Source organism: Phycodurus eques, unplaced genomic scaffold, assembly GCF_024500275.1.
Source record: "Phycodurus eques isolate BA_2022a unplaced genomic scaffold, UOR_Pequ_1.1 contig_25, whole genome shotgun sequence".
Taxonomy (NCBI): Eukaryota; Metazoa; Chordata; class Actinopteri; order Syngnathiformes; family Syngnathidae; genus Phycodurus; species Phycodurus eques.
In genome coordinates this window covers 146,364-164,342 of record NW_026904022.1, presented here as the reverse complement: position 1 = coordinate 164,342, position 17,979 = coordinate 146,364, and the positions used below count along the sequence as shown (strand labels likewise).

The 17,979-nt window shown below is 46.2% G+C and overlaps 2 protein-coding genes across 3 annotated transcripts in view; one reads left to right on the top strand and one right to left on the bottom strand.

The window, feature by feature from the left end:
• The window catches only part of LOC133398196 (zinc finger protein OZF-like), a 12,918-nt gene extending 10,457 nt beyond the window's left edge, over positions 1-2,461 (bottom strand). Inside the window, exons 1-2 of the mRNA XM_061669800.1 lie at positions 2,051-2,461; positions 569-703 (exon numbers count right to left, since the gene is read on the bottom strand). The gene's annotated coding sequence lies outside the window, so the exon portion shown is untranslated. The remainder of the gene's footprint in view (positions 1-568; positions 704-2,050) is intronic.
• The window catches only part of LOC133398207 (zinc finger protein OZF-like), a 20,416-nt gene extending 2,437 nt beyond the window's left edge, over positions 1-17,979 (top strand). The window contains exons 2-4 of one of the 2 annotated variants that reach the window (XM_061669823.1): positions 3,112-3,135; positions 5,891-6,047; positions 15,428-17,979. In XM_061669823.1, coding sequence (XP_061525807.1) covers positions 5,921-6,047; positions 15,428-16,548 — 1,248 coding nt within the window. In that variant the 5' untranslated portion in view covers positions 3,112-3,135; positions 5,891-5,920 and the 3' untranslated portion in view covers positions 16,549-17,979. Of the gene's footprint in view, positions 1-3,059; positions 3,136-5,890; positions 6,048-15,427 lie in introns of those variants that run through there. The other variant, XM_061669821.1, reaches the window with a different exon arrangement.

The window sequence follows — 17,979 nt, the reverse complement described above, 5'->3', positions numbered from 1 at the left end:
TTTGACACCGTCTTCCTCTTTTTCAAAGCGGGCATCACTTTTGTCAATCATTTCTTTATGGCCCGTTTCGTAATATTTAAATTGCAACGCTTTGACTTCTCATTTGTTTCACTGATGGGAGTGCTTTTTAAAAATACGTTTCGTTGCTTCTAATTCAAACCGCGATGCAGCCTCTCTCGACACCTGGCACCCTGACTCGGACTGGTGAAAAAGATGAAGCCAATTAACAGCACTTGCGGGCCAAGAATTCCATGGACGTCAGCCGGTCCGCACGCCGCGTAAACCGCGTAGCATGCGTGATGACGTCTTTACTCCTATTAGGGTTGGCCAACGGAATCGTTATCCGTTTTTGATTCAGGGGTCGGTTGACGGGTTGGCCGGGCCGTCGACATAAAATGCTCATTATCGGCCGGTACCGATCACACCGATCAGATCGGCGCAAAGTCGACCACGTAGTACGCATTATTGGAGATTAATAATGCTATATTAAATGCATCATCTGATGGGGCCCGTAAATAAACACAGGAAATACCATTCAAATTAGAACGCACGCAACAAGAGAACCAACCCGCTCTTGCGTAGCACAATTCGAGGCTGCGGATTGAACACGGCGTCCGGTAGTTGACGTCGTGGCTCCTCCTCCACCTTTGGCCCACGAAGTTCCTCCTCGTACTGCGCTGTCGTTCTTGCGCACAGTTTCACGCTCCGGGTCGGAGGGATGAGGAAAAAGCGAGCGCAAATCGGACATGTTGAAACAATGATATCAAGATTAAGAATTCGACATTGTGGGTTAGACGGGACGTGAGTTCAAATGGCAAAGGACCAAAGTGATATATATGATTATTGTCAACAAGAGGAAACAGTAGAAGATGGAATTATGCCTTGTCAGCGATAACAGCATACAGCTAATTTGTGAGAGAATATTTGTGTCGAAACATGAGACAGTCGACAAAAAGGATTTAAGAGTTCAGATTAAGATCATAAAAACAATAATCATGAATCCGAAAATAATTGTGAAAGAATAGTTAGAGTAGTGGATGCTTGCGTGAGGACAGAGTACCCAGAGAGGAACTTTGGTACTGCATGCGGAAGTCTGGAGTGGCAGAAAAGTAGCGTATTTGCACGATCATAAGGCGCACTGAAGAGTCTCCAAAATGGACGGGGCGCCTTAATAGTGCGGCGCGCCTTATGTATGTGTTAAATACAGAAATAGACACCGTAACTGAGACTGCGCCTTTTAATATGGCGCGCCGTATGGCAACGTAACAGTAGGTTCGAATCGTACAGGGTTTGTACCAGGGCAGCAGAACAGCGGTGAGGGGTGCTGTTGGTCTGACTGACGAATTGAAGGTGGAGGTGGGACTGCGTCAGGGATCGGCCCTGAGCCCCTTCCCGTTTGCAGTGGTGACGGATAGGCTGACAGACGAGGTTAGACTCGAGTCCCCGTGGGCCGTGATGTTTGCAGATGACATTGTGATCTGCAGTGAAAGCAGGGAGCAGCTGGAGGAACAGTTAGAAAGATGGAGGCATGCGCCGGAAAGGAGAGGAATGAAGATTAGCCGAAGTAAGACAGAATATATGTGCGTGGTCAGGACGTGAAGAAACGGGTCAAAGCAGGTCGGAACGGGTGGAGGAAGGTGTAAGGCGTGTTATGTGACAGAAGAGTCTCTGCTCGGATGAAGGGCAAAGTTTAGAAAACAGTGGTGAGGCCGGCCGTGATGGACGGGTTAGAGACGGTGCCACTGAAGAGACGACGGGAAGCAGAGCTGGAGGTGGCGGAAACGAAGATGTTGAGGTTCGCTCTCGGAGTGACCGGGTTGGATCAAATTAGAAACGAGCTCATCAGAGGGACAGCCGAGGTTCGATGTTTTGGAGACAAAGTTAGTGAGAGCAGACGTCGATGGTTTGGACACGTCCAGAGGAGAAATAGTGAGCATATTGGTAGAAGGATGATGAGGATGGAGACCAAAGAGAAGGTTGATGGATGTCGTGAGAGAAGACATGAGGGCAGTTGGTGTTCGAGAGGAGGATGCAGGAGATGCAGGCTTACATGGAAACGGATGACGCGCTGTGGCGACCCCTAACGGGACAAGCCCAAAGGAAAAGAAGAAGATTCAACTGTTACTATTAGATCTTGTGGTCCCCACGCCTTCCTAGTCGGTGGCGGGAAGAAGAACACTACTTCCCGCTTGATCTCTGCTTAGTGACGTGTTTTTTTCACAAACGTGTCTCTTTGTTAGCAAGCTAGGCTAAGCTAAGCTAGGCCGAGAAGCTTCAAGGTGCACGAGACGACTCCAACCGGACACGAAGATTTCACGAGTGACGTTTTCGTCCACTAAAGTCGTGATCGGGGGCGTCAAGCGTCGAGGATTCCCAACATTCGGTCCAAATTCGGCAAGATTTGTCGAAGCACGATCGAGTCTCCTCCCGCCTCGCTTGTCCGTCGAGCTTCTTCTTTGTCGTCTTCTTTTCAGTGTTTTATGACGCTCGGCAAGCACCTTCTAGGTGCATTACCGCCACCTACTGCTAAGGAGTGTACATCTGGTGTGACTTCTCAAACCATCCATGCCTCCCTTTTCCGTACAAAATTCCCCCAAATAAATACATACATAAAAAAACCTATACATGTCCTAGTAATAACTGTCCTCATCCAGAACTGGAACCAGAACATACTGTGTAAGTGCTTCCTTTCATCTTTTTTTTTTTCAAAGAGCTCCATCATCCGCAAAAAAAGTTAGATTCCCGTCTCATTCTCCGCTCCCCAAAACACTTCATTTATCTTTAATAAAAATAACAGGACTAATAATACTTCCTTGCGATGTTCTAGTTTTATATACATATTGACTTGAGGCGGCACGGTGGTCTATTAAGTTCAGTGTTTGTCAAAAGGGATTTTTCAAAAGGCACAAAATTCTATTCAAAAGTATATTTGAACTAAACTCAAGTTGAGATGACTCATTTTGGTTTTCTCCGTTGGAATGTCGATTTGCGCGTTCGTGACACAAAGTTCGTCCCAGTGGACTTGCCGTACAACGTATGGGGCCGCTGCAGATCTGCCTGTTTTTTGGTTTTGTTTTTTTTCCCCCCCAAAAAATGTTCCTGAATCTGCAGCGGACGTGCTGAATCCTCGTCACGGTAAGTCCCGTCAATACCTCACTGGGCTAAAACGTCATTGGTTCAATCTTCGTGTCCGGTCGGAGTCGTCTCGTGCACGTTGAAGCTTCTCGACCTAGCTTAGCCTAGCTGATTTTATTTTAGCTTAGCTTAGCCTAGCTTAGCGTTTGGGATCAACACTTCGCTAAGCAGAGAAAAAGCACGAGCATAAAGTGGGACAAGGACCGGAATATCGAATGCTACCACTTAAATGAGAGAAAAACACGAGCTAGCGAACACCCGATAATAATAACGATGTCATTCGTATATATATACACATTGCCGACGCGTTCACATAAGTTATTATTATTTTTAAAATAACTACCAGTACTAAAAAAAAAAAAAGATACTGGGCTGTTTTTGACATCGGTTCTGTACTGGTTTCAGTACTTGGTGCCACAGTAGCACAGCCTTGAACCTACTCTATGAATAGGTCACATAATGCTAAAATGCTAGCTGCTTCAGTGAAACTGTGCAAAGGCTGTTAGCTTTTTAAAATGTATGCCTTATCTTTGATGCACAATTCAAATTTAAGAAATGAAAACTCTTGATTTAATATAAAAAAAAAGGAACGTTGTATGTTATGAAGTGAAAGGTCTTTTTTTTCTCGATTTGCTCTATAACCAAGCAGAATTAGTTTTTATCCAAATACTCAGTTGTTCTGTAAAATTTTCAGTAAGATACTCGCGTACTAATACAACACCAATTCCAACCAAGTTGGGACATTGTGTTAAACAAATAAAAACAGAATACATCCATCCATCCATTTTCTGAGCCGCTTCTCCTCACTTGGGTCGCGGGCGTGCCGGAGCCTATCCCAGCTGTCGTCGGGCAGGAGGCGGGGTACGCCCTGAACCGGTTGCCAGCCAATCGCAGGGCACATACAAGCAAACAACCATTCGCACTCACATTCACACCGACGGGCAATTTAGAGTCTTCAATTAATGCATGTTTTTGGGATGTGGGAGGAAACCGGAGAAAACCCACGCAGGCACGGGGAGAACATGCAAACTCCACACAGGCGGGACCGGGGACTGAACCCGGGTCCTCAGAACTGGGAGGCTGATGCTCTCACCAGTCGGCCACCGTGCCGCCAACAGAATACAATGATTTGCAAATCATGTTCGACCTATATTTAATTGAATACAGTACAAAGACAAGATATTTCATGTTCAAACTGATAAACTTGATTGTTTTCAGCAAATAATCATGAACTTGGAATTTTATGGCTGCAACACGTTCTAAAAAAGCTGGGACAGGTGGCAAAAAAGACGGAGAAAGTTGAGGAATGCTCATCAAACACCTGTTTGGAACATCCCACAGGTGAACAAGCCAATTGGGAACAAGTTTGTGCCATGATAGGGTAGAAAAGGAGCTTCCCTCAATTGCTCAGTCATTCACCAGCAAAGATGGGGCGAGGTTCACCTCTTTGTGAACAAGTGCGGGAGAAAATAGTCCAACAGTTGAAGGACAATGTTGCTCAATGTACAATTGCAAGGAATTGAGGGATTTCATCATCTGCGGTCCATATCATCATCGAAAGGTTCAGAGAATCTGGAGAAATCGCTGCATGTAAGCGACAAGGCCGAAAACCAACATTGAATGCCCGTGACCTTCGATCCCTGAGACGGCGCTGCATCAAAAACAGACATCCATGTGTAAAGGATATCACCACATGGGCTCAGGAACACTTCAGAAAACCAATGTCAGTAAATACAGTTTGGCGCTACATCCAGAATTGCAACTTAAAACTCTACTGTGCAAAGCAAAAGCCATTTATCAACACCCAGAAACGCCGCCGGCTTCTCTGGGCCCGAGCTCATCTAAGGTGGACTGATCCAAAGTGGAAAAGTTTTCTGTGGTCTTACGAGTCCACATTTCAAATTGTTTTTGGAAATTGTGGCCATTGTGTCCTCCGGGCCAAAGAGGAAAAGAACCATCCGGACTGTTATGGACGCAAAGTTCAAAAGCCAGCATCTGTGATGGTATGGGGCTGTGTTAGTGCCAATGGCATGTGTCACTTACACGTCTGTGAAGGCACCATTCATGCTGAAAGGTACATACAGGTTTTGGAGAAACATATGCTGCCATCCAAGCAATGTCTTTTTCATGGACGCCCCTGCTTATTTCAGCAGCTGAAGCTGCTATTTTGAACAGCTGAAGCTGTACATCAAGAAAGAATGGGAAATAATTCCACCTACAAAGCTTCAACATTTCGTGTCCTCAGTTCCCAAACGTTGATTGAATGTTGTTCAAAGAAAAGGTGATGTAACAGAGTGGTAAACATGACCCTGTCCCAGGTTTTTCGGGACGTGTTCCCAGCCATAAAATTCTCAGTTAATGATTATTTCCGAAAACCAATAAGGTTTTATCAGTTTGAACATGTAATATCTTGTCTTTGTAGTGTATTCAATGAAATATAGGTTGAACAGGATTTGCAAATCATTGTATTCTGTTTTTATTTAAGTTGAACACAACGTCCCAACTTCATTGGAATTGGGGTTGCATATTCGTTAGCTGCAGCACTGCATTCAAATCCCCCGTTATATTGTCGTATATTTAATGTTTAAGAAAATCCCCGCTCCTCAAAGAAAGAAAAAAATAATAATATTTTGAGGCTTGTCTTAAAGCTGAATTAAGCAGTTAGGAGAAGAAGAAGACATGTCCAAATCTTCATCTTGATATAATTGTTTCACATGTCCGATTTGCACTTGTTCTTCTCATCCCTCCAACGTAGAGCGGAAAGCGTTGCGATCGCCGTGTGAAAATGCGTGCGAGGAGGACAGCGGAGTACCACGAGGAACCTTGGGCACCGAAAGAGGAGAAGGAGCCACGAGGTCAACGACCGGACGCCGCGTTCGATCTGCGGCCTCCAACTGTGCCACGCGGAGGAGGTGGGTTCACTTGTTGCATGCATTCTAACTTTAATAGTATTCCTTTTTTTAAATTTTTTTTATTGTATTGCTTTGTTAAAAAGTAAGACACACATTTGTTTTATGTAGCAGGCATTAAATACCTTTTCTAGTATGTTTATACATTTTAAAACAAACCATGACAGTAAAATGATGACTGAATTCATAAAAGAAGTCCATGTTGCGGTAATGAGGATCAATATTTTGGAAATGAGACAATGGTTCTGATACCAAACCATATTTGACAAATCAAACGCGTAGCATTTTTGCAAGAATATTGATTTCATTCACAGTATTTCATTTTGTCATTTCCTTCCTTCCCACCTATTTCGAGAAAAATTGGTCTTGGACATATTTGTATTCCTTATTATTTTCAGTGCATTTGCCAATGATCACTAAATACTATGTTTCTTCACTGTAACTGTTTATACTATAGCATGCATAAAAGTTAGCCTTTCGTCTTTTCAGAGGATTGCTGCGGTCGTCATCAGAATCAGAATCATTATTTTGTCAAGTGTGTCCAAAAAAATACACAAGGAATTTATCTCCGGCAGTTGGAGCCGCTCTCGTACGACAACAGACGGTCAATTGACAGAGAACACTTTGGAGACAGAAAGACATGGACAAAAAACAGTACCCACAATCCTTTCAGCAGTTGACAGGCGGACACTCAACGGACACTCAAAACCTTCAGCAGTTTTGGGGGTCCGTTGCTGTCGGACTTTGTCCTTTTTTGTAGCAGCACCAAACCAGACTGTGATGGAAGAACACAGGACTGATTCGGTGACCGCTGTGTAGAACTGCCTCAACAGCTCTTGTGGCAGGCCGTGCTTCCTCTGCTGGGCCTTTTTGAGGATGGAGTTGATGTTGATGGACAGCTGTGGTGAAGGATGCCTGCTGAAGTCCACTATCATCTCGACTGCCTTGAGCTTGTTCATCTCCAGGTTTTGTCGGCCGCACCGCAGCCCCAGCCGCTCCGCTTCCTGTTGATGCTAAAGGAACCTGTGTTTTGAAATCATCTATTAACTCTCGAAGTTTCCATGCATGTTCGTTTTTCATGAAAGAACTCCAATTATAACGACGTGTTAAAAGCTAACCAATTTATTCCTGACAGAGGAGTCTCTACATTTTTCAGAGCTCTGGTCCAGGAGCTACGCTTATCCTAGCCTCAGCAGAGACAGCGTAGACCGAACAAAGCTATCTGTTCCTGTCCCAGGCTTATACAATGTTTCAAAGCGAGAGTATGGAATCGTCTTCGTCTGATTGGTCCTCTCCGATCTGGTTGCAGAGGCGCCATAACACATCCGCGGCGCCACAAATTCAACCAGCCTCCTTTATTCATACAGCGAAGTGTTTTTTGACGACAAAAACATCCGGTACTGTTTTCAGGCTGCTTCCCCGGGCACGCAGGTGGTCCGCTCCGCCAACCCGGAAGTAGAAAGTCACGACCCAACTCTCCGCGATGTCTTCAGCTGCCTCTTGTTTACCGGGGCACTGCGACACGTTAACAAAAGCAGTCGGTTCTACCTTGAACGTTACCAGAGTCACGGATGTACATAATCCCCCATCGGCAGGCCCCTCGGACCACAGTGAGTCCGGCAGCGAGTTCAACAGCTGTACGGCGTCCTCATGGTCCGAGAGCTCTCTGCCATGGAATTGCGCCAGTGTCACATGCTCCAACACCCCCTCGTCCAGCGCGACACCCTGAATACAAAAACATTCAGTACTAGGGAGAGTACAACACATTGGGTATTTGACCTTGTTGCCAATCATTTGCCAAATGGCATTTCCTTACCATGGGTCCCAGTTCTCGGGCTTCATGACCTAGTGCAAGTGCAAGTGAAATGTGTGGAAAAGATGTCGAACTCATCATAAACCACTCACTCTGGTCTGGCGTAAAGGTGGAGGCTGCTGCCACACGTTGCTTCCCGATGTAAATTCCTGCACTATTGAGAATCCAGTTTTCATCTTGTATTGACTCAAAGGCTTCTCTGTAAACCAAATCGTCATTTTTATCATAGCACAGTGTGAGATGGAGGGGATCGATCGGAGGGCTGTAGGAGGCAAGAGAGTCGATCCAGGGATTCCACCACAGGAAGGCCGAGTAGACACCGCTTTCCACCTTTGTTTCTGGTTGAAGTCGGGCCCAATAAATGTCAGCAGTCTCTTCCGGGAGTTCCTGTTACACCATGTTCCATCCGGTGGACAATTTCCGTCCACAGTTCATCACGGTCCCATCTGGGAACCGTATCGTCAGTCCGTCCGGGCTGCAAAGGATGGTAGCCTGGTTTTGATAAGCAGATCTCTGCCCATGGCCTCACCGAACTCCTCCCATGCCCGAGTTTTTGCTTCAGTGACCGCCAAAGCTGCATTCTGCTTGGCCAGCCGGTACCCATCAGCTGCCTCAGGAGTCCCACAGGCCAAAAAGGCCCGATAGGACTCATTCTTCAGCTTGACTGCATCCCTCACCGTTGGTGTCCACCAACGGGTTTCGGGGATTGCCGCCACGACAGGCAACGACCACCTTACGGCCACAGCTCCGGTCGGCCGCCTCAGCAATGGCGGTGCGGAACATGGTCCAATCGGACTCGATGTCCCCCGCCTCCCCCGAAACATGAGCAAAGTTCTGTCGGAAGTGGGAGTTGAAACTCCTTCTGACAGGGGATTCCGCCAGACGTTCCCAGCAGACCCTCACAATACGTTTGGGCCTGCCACGTCGGACCGGCATCTTCCCCAACCATCGGAGCCAACTCACCACCAGGTGGTGATCAGTTGACCGCTCTCTTCACCCGAGTGTCCAAGACGTGCGGCTGCAAGTCCGATGACAAGACCACAAAGTCGATCATCGAACTGCGACACCCTTATGCTTGAACGTGGTGTTCATCATGGACAATCCGTGATGATCACAGAAGTCCAATAACAGAACACCGCTCGGGTTCTGATCGGGGGGGCGTTCCTCCCAATCACACCCTTCCAGGTCTCACTGTCTTTGCCCACGTGAGCATTGAAGTCCCCCAGCAGAACGATGGAGCCCCCAGCGGGAGCGCTCTCCAGCACCCCCTCCAAGGACTCCAAAAAGGGTGGGTACTCTGAACTGCTGTTTGGTGCATAGGCACAAACAACAGTCAGGACCCGTCCCCACACCTGAAGGCGGAGGGAGGCTACCCTCTCGTCCACCGGGGTGAACCCCAACGTACAGGCGCCGAGCCGGGGAGCAATAAGTATACCCACACCTGCTCGGCGCCTCTCACCATGGGCAACTGGAAGAGAGTCCAACCCCTCTCGAGAGGACTGGTTTCAGACCCCAAGCTGTGCGTGGAGGCGAGTCCGACTATATCTAGTCGGAACTTCTCGACCTCACACACCAGCTCGGGCTCCTTCCCTGTCAGCGAGGTGACATTCCACGTCCCTAGAGCCAGCTTCTGTAGCAGGGGATCGGATCGCCAAGGCCCCCGCCTTTGCCCAACACCCAGGTCGCACTGCACCCGACTATGGCCCCTCCCACAGGCGGTGAGCCCATGGGAAGGGGGACCCATGTTACCCTTTCGTGCTGTGCCCATGGGTGCCGGCCCGGCCACCAGGCGCTCGCCTTCGAGCCCCACCTCCAGGCCTGGCTCCAGAGGGGGGCCCCGGTGACCCGCGTCCGGGCAAGGGAAACCTGTGTCCATTTTTTGTCGTCATCATAAGGGGTCTTTGAGGGTGCATGTGGTTCGCCCAACCAGTCTACATGTGTTTTGTGGACTTGGAGAAGGCGTTCGACCGTGTCCCTCGGGGGTGGGTCCTGTGGGGGGTGCCTCTGGAGTATGGGGTACCGAACCCCCTAATACGGGCTGTTCGGTCCCTGTACGACCGGAGTCAGAGTTTGGTCCGCATATCCGGCAGTAAGTCGGACTCGTTTCCGGTGAGGTTTGGACTCCGCCAAGGCTTCCCTTTGTCACCGATTCTGTTCATAACTTTTATGGACAGAATTTCTAGGCGCAGCCGAGGCGTAGAGGGGTCCGGTCACTGGAGGTCTTTGTTGCATCAGTGGGGGAGCATTACGTTGACGATACTAGTGTCCATGCTGATCGAAGTTGAAGAATGCTTGGTCCGGTGGAGGATGGCGAGCGCTTCCGCTGCCCCGTTGGTGTATCCCCTACCACGACTCCCACCTCGTCCCCCCGTTGACCCCTGCGCCATCCACATCTGCTTTTCTGCTTCCATTTTTTTTGTTCTTTTTTCCTTCTTGTTTGTTGTCAGTGGCCACTTTTCGGGCCTGGGCCAATTGTAACTTCACAAGTTGTTCCTGCATGTCCTTTACCTCGTCTGATGATTTGTGTTGTCTGTCCACAATAAGTTTCAAATGGTGAGAGACGTGATGATTAAAGTAGCTAAGTAGTAGCGAAATTCAGTCCTAACTTCAGCTTGCAATGTGTCAAGCAAAGCAATTCTATAAATAACATTTGACTCCCTAAGAGGGGAGGGATGTGACCCTGTCTTGTCTGTCCAACTACTTATGCAATTTTTGAAATGAGAACTGGGATCCATGAGAGGTTTGAAGTCCGGGAGCTTCGGCACCGTCGGCGAGCGAGGAGGACGGGAACATGTCACGGATGACCGCAAACACTGGAGGAGCAAAAGGGGCAAATAAAATTTCAGGATTGGCATTATTCAGACCAGACCGTGTCAAAATATCATCTGACTGATGAACCGAAATCCAACAGGCGCGAAACAATCTCACTACGTCCCTAAACGCCAGGCTCGTGTCGTCTGTCTACCTTTTCAGCGCCTGGATCCACATTTCACCGCCAGCAGCCAGTCTGGGCAGCCCTTTCTTTGAAAACTCAAGATCTTTTAAAGACAATAATTGGTATATTAACCCACCTTGTTGACTGTTGTCTCGTCCGGGATTGTTGGGAGTTATACTTCCCCGGTATCTTGGTCTGTCATTTGAGCGGCTCCCTTGACCGGAAAGCCGGTCAAGGGAGGGGCTGCTTGCTGCTTTTGGGAAGATCCGTAATTGGATTTAGTGGGTCAATTTGATTTAGTGGGTCAATTTGTCGCTCTTTTTCGCCGAACAGCTGCCATGGCAGTGGACACCGCACAAATCTCGTAAACATTTCCCCTCAATTTTTCATTCACTTCTATTTTCTTCTTCAAATCTCTTTTCTCCATCCATCCTGCAGTGTCCAACTTTTCCTTTTTCCACTTTGCCCACTCAGACTAAATTCTGCTTGTTTCTTTCAATGCCAGCCAACAACTAACCCTATTTCAATCCACAAATCCTCCAATAACCTCTGGTAATCACTCTGATACATATCGCATTCATTATCTCTACAGTCGATTGTCCAATTCACACCACAGGGTTTTGGTGGCACACTCATCTTAGTCTAAATCGATTTTTGGGGGTCCCAAAATCCCCAACGTCTGGTATGGAATCGTCTTCGTCTGATTGGTCCAGGGTCCATTGACGTCATCGTTGCTATGCAGAATGATGGCCATTTGCCGCTGGCGCCAGACGCCGTCTCCACATTCTTGCTTCTCATGAAGTTTACAGCAACACTTTGTAGCTACTTGTTATCTCCGACGTGCACCCTGCTGGGAGCTTTCCAGCAGCATACCCCCACACCCTTATCTGATTTACATCTCACCCTCCCTGCAACAAAATACAAATGTTCACGCACAGACGAGTTACACAATAAAACCATATATCTCATTAATACGCAGACTCGTCACCGTCTTTGATGAGACCGATGACTGCGGTGTCATCTGCAAACTTCAGATGTTTGACAGCCGGGTGCGTTGAGCTGCAGTCGTGCGTGTAGCGCGAGAATAGCAGCGGAGAGAGGACGCAACCTTGGGGCGCCCCGGTGCTGGTGGTGTGTGAAGATGAGGTGTTGTCCCTCAGCCTCACCTGCTTTGTCCTGCCCGTCAGGAAGCTGTAAATCCACGAGCAGATGGCAGGCGATATGCTGAGCTGGAGAAGTTTGGAGGAGAGGAGTTCAGGGATGATGGCGTTGAACGCAGAGCTGAAATCCACGAACATGATCCTCGCGTAAGTCCCCACGCCGTCGAGATGTTCTAGGATAAAGTGCAGTCCCATGTTGACTCCATCATCCACGGACCTGTTTGCTCGGTAGGCAAACTGCAGGGGGTCCTGCAGGGGACCTGTGACACTTGAGGTGGTCCAGCACGTGGTGTTCAAATAACTTCATGACCACAGATGTCAAGGTGACAGGCCTGTTTTCATTCTGACCTGAGATTGGAGGTTTCTTGGGGACTGAAATGATGGCGGAGTGACTGAAACAGGATGGTACTTCGCACAGTTCCAGAAATCTATTGACGATCTGTGTGAAGACTGGAGCGAGCTGGTCCGCGCAGACTTTGAGGCAGGATGGGGACACATGGTCCGGGCCTGCCGCTTCGTTAATCTTCTGTTGTTTGAAGATGCGTCTCACATCCTGTTCATGGATGGTTAACGCAGAAGTCAGAGGTGTGGCCGTGGTCGCGGGTGCGGCCGGGTGGGTGTGTGGAGTGAAACTGTCCTTTTCAAATCTGCAGTAGAAGGTATTCAAGTCGTTGGCTAGTGTGCTATTGTTCTCAGCTTTGGGGGGATCGTCGCTTGTAATTAGTCAGCGATTGGAATGCATGCCAGACTGATTTAGAGTCGTTTGCGCAAAACTGTTTTTCCAACTTTGCTGCATAGATCCTCTTTGCAATGTTAATTTCTTTAGTCAGCAGGTTTCTAGCTCGATGATAGAGGGCCCTGTCCCCGCTCTGCTATGCGTCCTCCTTAGCTTGGCGAAGCTGCTTAAGTTTAGCAGTGAACCACGGCTTGTTGTTGTTGAATGTGCGAAATGATTTTGTTGGTACACAAACCTCTTCACAGAAACTGATATAGGATGTGACAGTGTCCGTATATTCATCCAGGCTGTCAGCTGAATTTTCAAAGACACTCCAGTCTGTGCAGTCTAAACAGCTTTGAAGTTCCATCTTGGCTTCATTGGTCCACTTTTTGACTGTTTTCACTGGAGGCTTCGCACATTTAAGTTCTTGCTTGTACGTCGGTATTAAGTGAATTAAGCAGTGATCAGACGAGCCCAGTGCCGCACGAAGTTTAGCACGGTATGCGTTTTTTACCGAGGTGTAGCAGTGGTCTAAAGTATTATTTTCCCTGGTAGGACAATCGATGTGCTGCTTGTATTTAGGGAGTTCGTGGTTGAGTTTAGCTTAGTTAAAGTCCCCGAGAATAATGAGGGGTGAGTCCGGGTGTTTTTTTTTTCAATTTCGTTGACTTTTTTCGGCGAGCGTTAGCAATGTGGCGTTCGTGTTAGCTTGAGGTGTAATATAGACTCCAGCCAGTATAAACGATGCAAACTCACGTGGCGAGTAAAATGGTTTACAGTTCAAAAACAGCGACTCCAAATGCGGGCTGCAGTGTGTGCTGAGCACCGTGACGTCCGTACACCATTTTTCGTTGATATGGAGGCATATCCCGCCGCCCTTCGTTTTCCCCGATGATTCCATGTCGCGGTCCGCTCGATGAATGTTGAAGCCGGGAAGCACGACGGCGCCATCGGGTACGGCGTCGCAAAGCCGGGTCTCCGTGAAGCACATGGCCGCGGCACGTCCGAAGTCTTTACTGGTCTTTAACAGAAGATGAAGCTCGTCCTGTTCGTGGATAGTCAACGCAGAAGTCAGAGGTGTGATCGTGGTCGTCGGTATGGGGTGTGAAAGTGTCCTTTTCAAATCTGCAGTAGAAGCTGTTCAAGTCGTCGGCTAGTCTACTATTGTTCTCATCTTGGGGGGATTGTCGCTTGTAATTGGTTAGCGATTGTAATGCATGCCAGACTGATTTGGAGTCGTTAGCGCTAAACTGTTTTTCTAACTTTACTGCATAGTTTCTCTTTGCAATGTTAATTTCTTTAATTAGCTGGTTTCTACTGCGATTATACTGGGCCCTGTCCCCACTTCGATATGCGTTCTCTTCATCCTGGCGAAGTTGCGCAAGTTTGGCAGTGAACCACGGCTTGTTGTTATTGAATGTGCGAAATTACGTTGTTGGTGCACACACCTCGTCACAGAAACTGATATAAGGTGTGACAGTGTCCGTATATTCATCCAGGCTGCCAGCTGAATTTTCAAAGACACTCCAGTCTTTGCTGTGTAATGGTGGGCGCCGCGAGCTTGCATGACGAAGCGATCGAAAGATCCGTCCATGCCAGTCAAGAATGCCTGTTTTTTTTCCTATAATGAAATGAAATGCTAAGAAGAAAAAATGCTAAGTTTAAACTGAAATTAGTTTTGTGTATTTTGATTTTGTTTGAAATTGCCCCACTGAAAATATTTGTAGAAATTGAAGTTTTCTGCCCAATGTGACGAAGAAACAAATATTCCAAAAAAAAGCAAAATGATTGTTCACTTACAAGTGAAATGGCTTATTTTTTTTCTTGTGTTCATAATTGTGCTTTTAACAAAGCAAAAAAATTATCTGAATACCCGATTATTTCATTACAATTTTAGTAGGGTACTGTTTTTTGGTGTCGAGGCTGTTGCAACAACCCACTCCAAGTAAAATGCGCCAGAATTAATCTATGCGAGAAACCACATTAATTTCATTGCAGAATCATGTTTTCATTGACTTGGAAAACTACTCAAGTAACTTGCTTAAAATATCACTTAACCTGACATTTCTCGTGTGATTCTGTCAGTTCAACTGTCACGACATGTTGTATGTGAGAATAGCGATTATAGTGCCAAGACATGGTATTGAATCAATTAAACATCAAAACTGAAATAAAAAGTAACAAGTTGTAAATACTGTGTCACCTAAAATTATTCAAAGAGGGGTAGATTGAAAGCAAAATTAAAAGCAATTACAAACAAAGCAAACTGTACAATGTGATATATAGAAATTTACAAAAACATGACATCCAATGAAACCACATGTTGAATAAAGGGTTCATAACAAGCTAAAAACAGGTGCAGCAATCATTACAGTATCCCTCACAAACTTTGTAAACGGCGATGTTGGGATGAATGCAGTGAGGCTTTGTAAAATTATTTTGAACTGTATCTTTTTGTATTCACTGCAGCTGAAATTATGTTTACAAGAGGCCGCTGTTAAATAAAGAAACGACAGAAAAATGCAAAAGCGGAGTATGCAGGGGTCCACTGGATTGCCTTTATTGATACTTGTTTTTATGAACTTTATTATTGGACACATTTTTCACAGGTTATTGTTGACCTGCCCAATTTTATTTCCAATATATCAAACTCACTAGGCTTTCACATTAACCTTCAATACAACCATAAAACCAAAACCATAATACACAACATTAAAGTCACAACATGAGAAAAGATGTACTTTTTGTGTTTTGCAGACATCACTGAAGATCTTCGTACTGAGCGGCAGGAGCCAGAGCCCCCTCACATTAAAGAGGAAGTGGAGGACGAAGAGGTCCACCACATCAAAGAGGAAGACGATCCCATTTTGATTAAAAAAGAGGAAGAGGAAGCATGTCCCCACATCAAAAAGGAAGAGGAGATCACCACCAAGACTGGTGTCCCTTTGAAGAGCGAAGCTGAAGGTCAAAGTGAGAAGAGCAGAGGGGCGGAGCCTCCAACCACCAGCTCAAGTCAACACATGACAACAGAAGGGGATGGAGACCACTGTGGAGGATCACAAGCATTGTCAGATAGGGACGAGATGACGGCACATCATCCTCACACTGATGATGATAAACAGTCTGAACGTTATATGACATATAACACTGAAAACAAACGATGGAAATGTTCTCAGTGTGGGAAATTATTTGCCAATAAGAGCATTTTGAAACAACACGTGAGAACACACACTGGAGAACAACCTTTTTCCTGCTCAGTTTGTGGTCAACGATTCACTCAGAAGGGAAACTTGAATATACATGCAAGAAAGCACACTGGCGAGAAACCTTTTTCCTGCTCCGTTTGTGGTCAAAGATTCACTCAGAAGGGAAACTTAGAAAAACACACAAGAACCCACACTGGTGAGAAACCTTTTTCCTGCTCCGTTTGTGGTCAAAGATTCTCTGTGAAGGGATATTTACAAAGTCACACGAGAACCCACACCGGCGAGAAACCTTTTTCCTGCTCAGTTTGCGGTCAAAGATTCTCTGTGAAGGTCAAATTAAAAATACACACTCGAACCCACACTGGTGAGAAACCTTTTTCCTGCTTAGTTTGCGGTCAAAGATTCACTCAGAAGGGAAACTTAAAAAAACACATAAGAACCCACACGGGTGAGAAACCTTTTTCCTGCACAGTTTGTGGCCAAAGATTATCTGAAAAGGAAAGTTTAAAAATACACACAAGAACGCACACTGGTGAGAAACCTTTTTCCTGCTCAGTTTGTGGCCAAAGATTCTCTTACAAGTATCAGGTTCAGACACACAAGTGTGCCGGTGAGAAGAGCAGTGATCAAGATGCTTTGAATGAAAATGTAAATGTTTCATCTCAAAAGTAATTACAATGTTACTGACTTACACAAATCTACACGATTGCATTCTGTGTATCAGCTTTTATTGTATCTATCTTCTTGTTGTCCTCCTATTTTCTAAAAGCGCCGCGAGTGTTGAGAATGAACATTGGTGCCAAAATACTTGAAAGGGACTCGTTAAAGGTGAGCACATGGGCACTTATTCCATAGTGCTGGACTCCAAAATGTCGACAGAAAAAAAGTCCTCCAAAATACTCTGCCATTTTAGAATTGTTTACTGATGAAATAAGGATTTTCAGTCAGATTTTGTCCCGCCCACATTTTGGACAGACTTGACACGTAACGAGCAGTAGCCGATTACATTTCCTCATTGAGCTTCTCTGTTTCCATGGTGTATTTTTTGCTCATATGAAAAGTCTGGATGTAGTTTTTCTTTTTTTTTTTTTTTTTAATTACACAATAATGATTGAAAATAGTGATTCTTCTCTCGCTCTCATACAGTGCAGAAGCTTTTTTGCTCGCTCTGCTTGGTTCGCTTCTGTTTACATTTTTTCTTGCTGATAAGCTTGTTTTTCTTCCAAAAAATGTTTGAATCAGCGACTCCTGGATCTTTTTAAACCTGCTGGACTGTACTTTTTTTGTAGCTAGTCAGTTGTTGCTATATTCCAATATTTTGTGATACCCTCTGACCCTTACGTGAGCGTGGCCTGCTAATTAGCACAAGCCTGCTATTAGCAACAAGACCAGCAATCAAGATGCCTCCCCTTTCCACTGAGGACTATCACAGACTGCTGCAGAGGATGTCAATCCAGGAAACGAAAATCCACCCTGTTGAAGTGTATGTTGATGTAAATGGACAGTCGGGGAATGAAACCACTCTACCAATGTCTCAAAATGGTGAGCAAAAGTGTGCTAAGAGACAGCCACTGAGCTCAACAAAGAGGACGGATGTGGACTGTGGAAACGGCAGTGGACCATCCAGCAGTTCTCCCCTGGAAGTTACTGGGAGCAAAGCAACATCTAAAAGGGAGGACACAACACCGGCAGATTCCAGAAGAATCCAGCTGGCCTGCGTTGCGGGCTGCTTCAACGCCGAGTGAGCGGCCGTGGACGGTCGCGACAGTGAAGGGCGAGAAAAAAGGCTTACAAATAGATATGAGGCCCGATTACAAGACCCTGGCCAAGAATGCTCATCCCCCACCGCCCCTGAAAGGTGTGAAACTAAATCATACAAGAACAAAATGGCACCCCAAACATTAATAGTTGGTGATGGAGCTGTCAAGGATGTGGAATGTGCTTGCAGTGAGAACACCACCAAAGTACTGTGTTTCACCAACGACATGGTGTCTGATATCTCCAAAATAAAATAAAAAAGAATCCTGGAGAGCACTAATCAGCACTGTATGCCGTTTTAATTGTATTTTTATTTGATTTTTTCCTCCTTGTTTTAAATGTTTA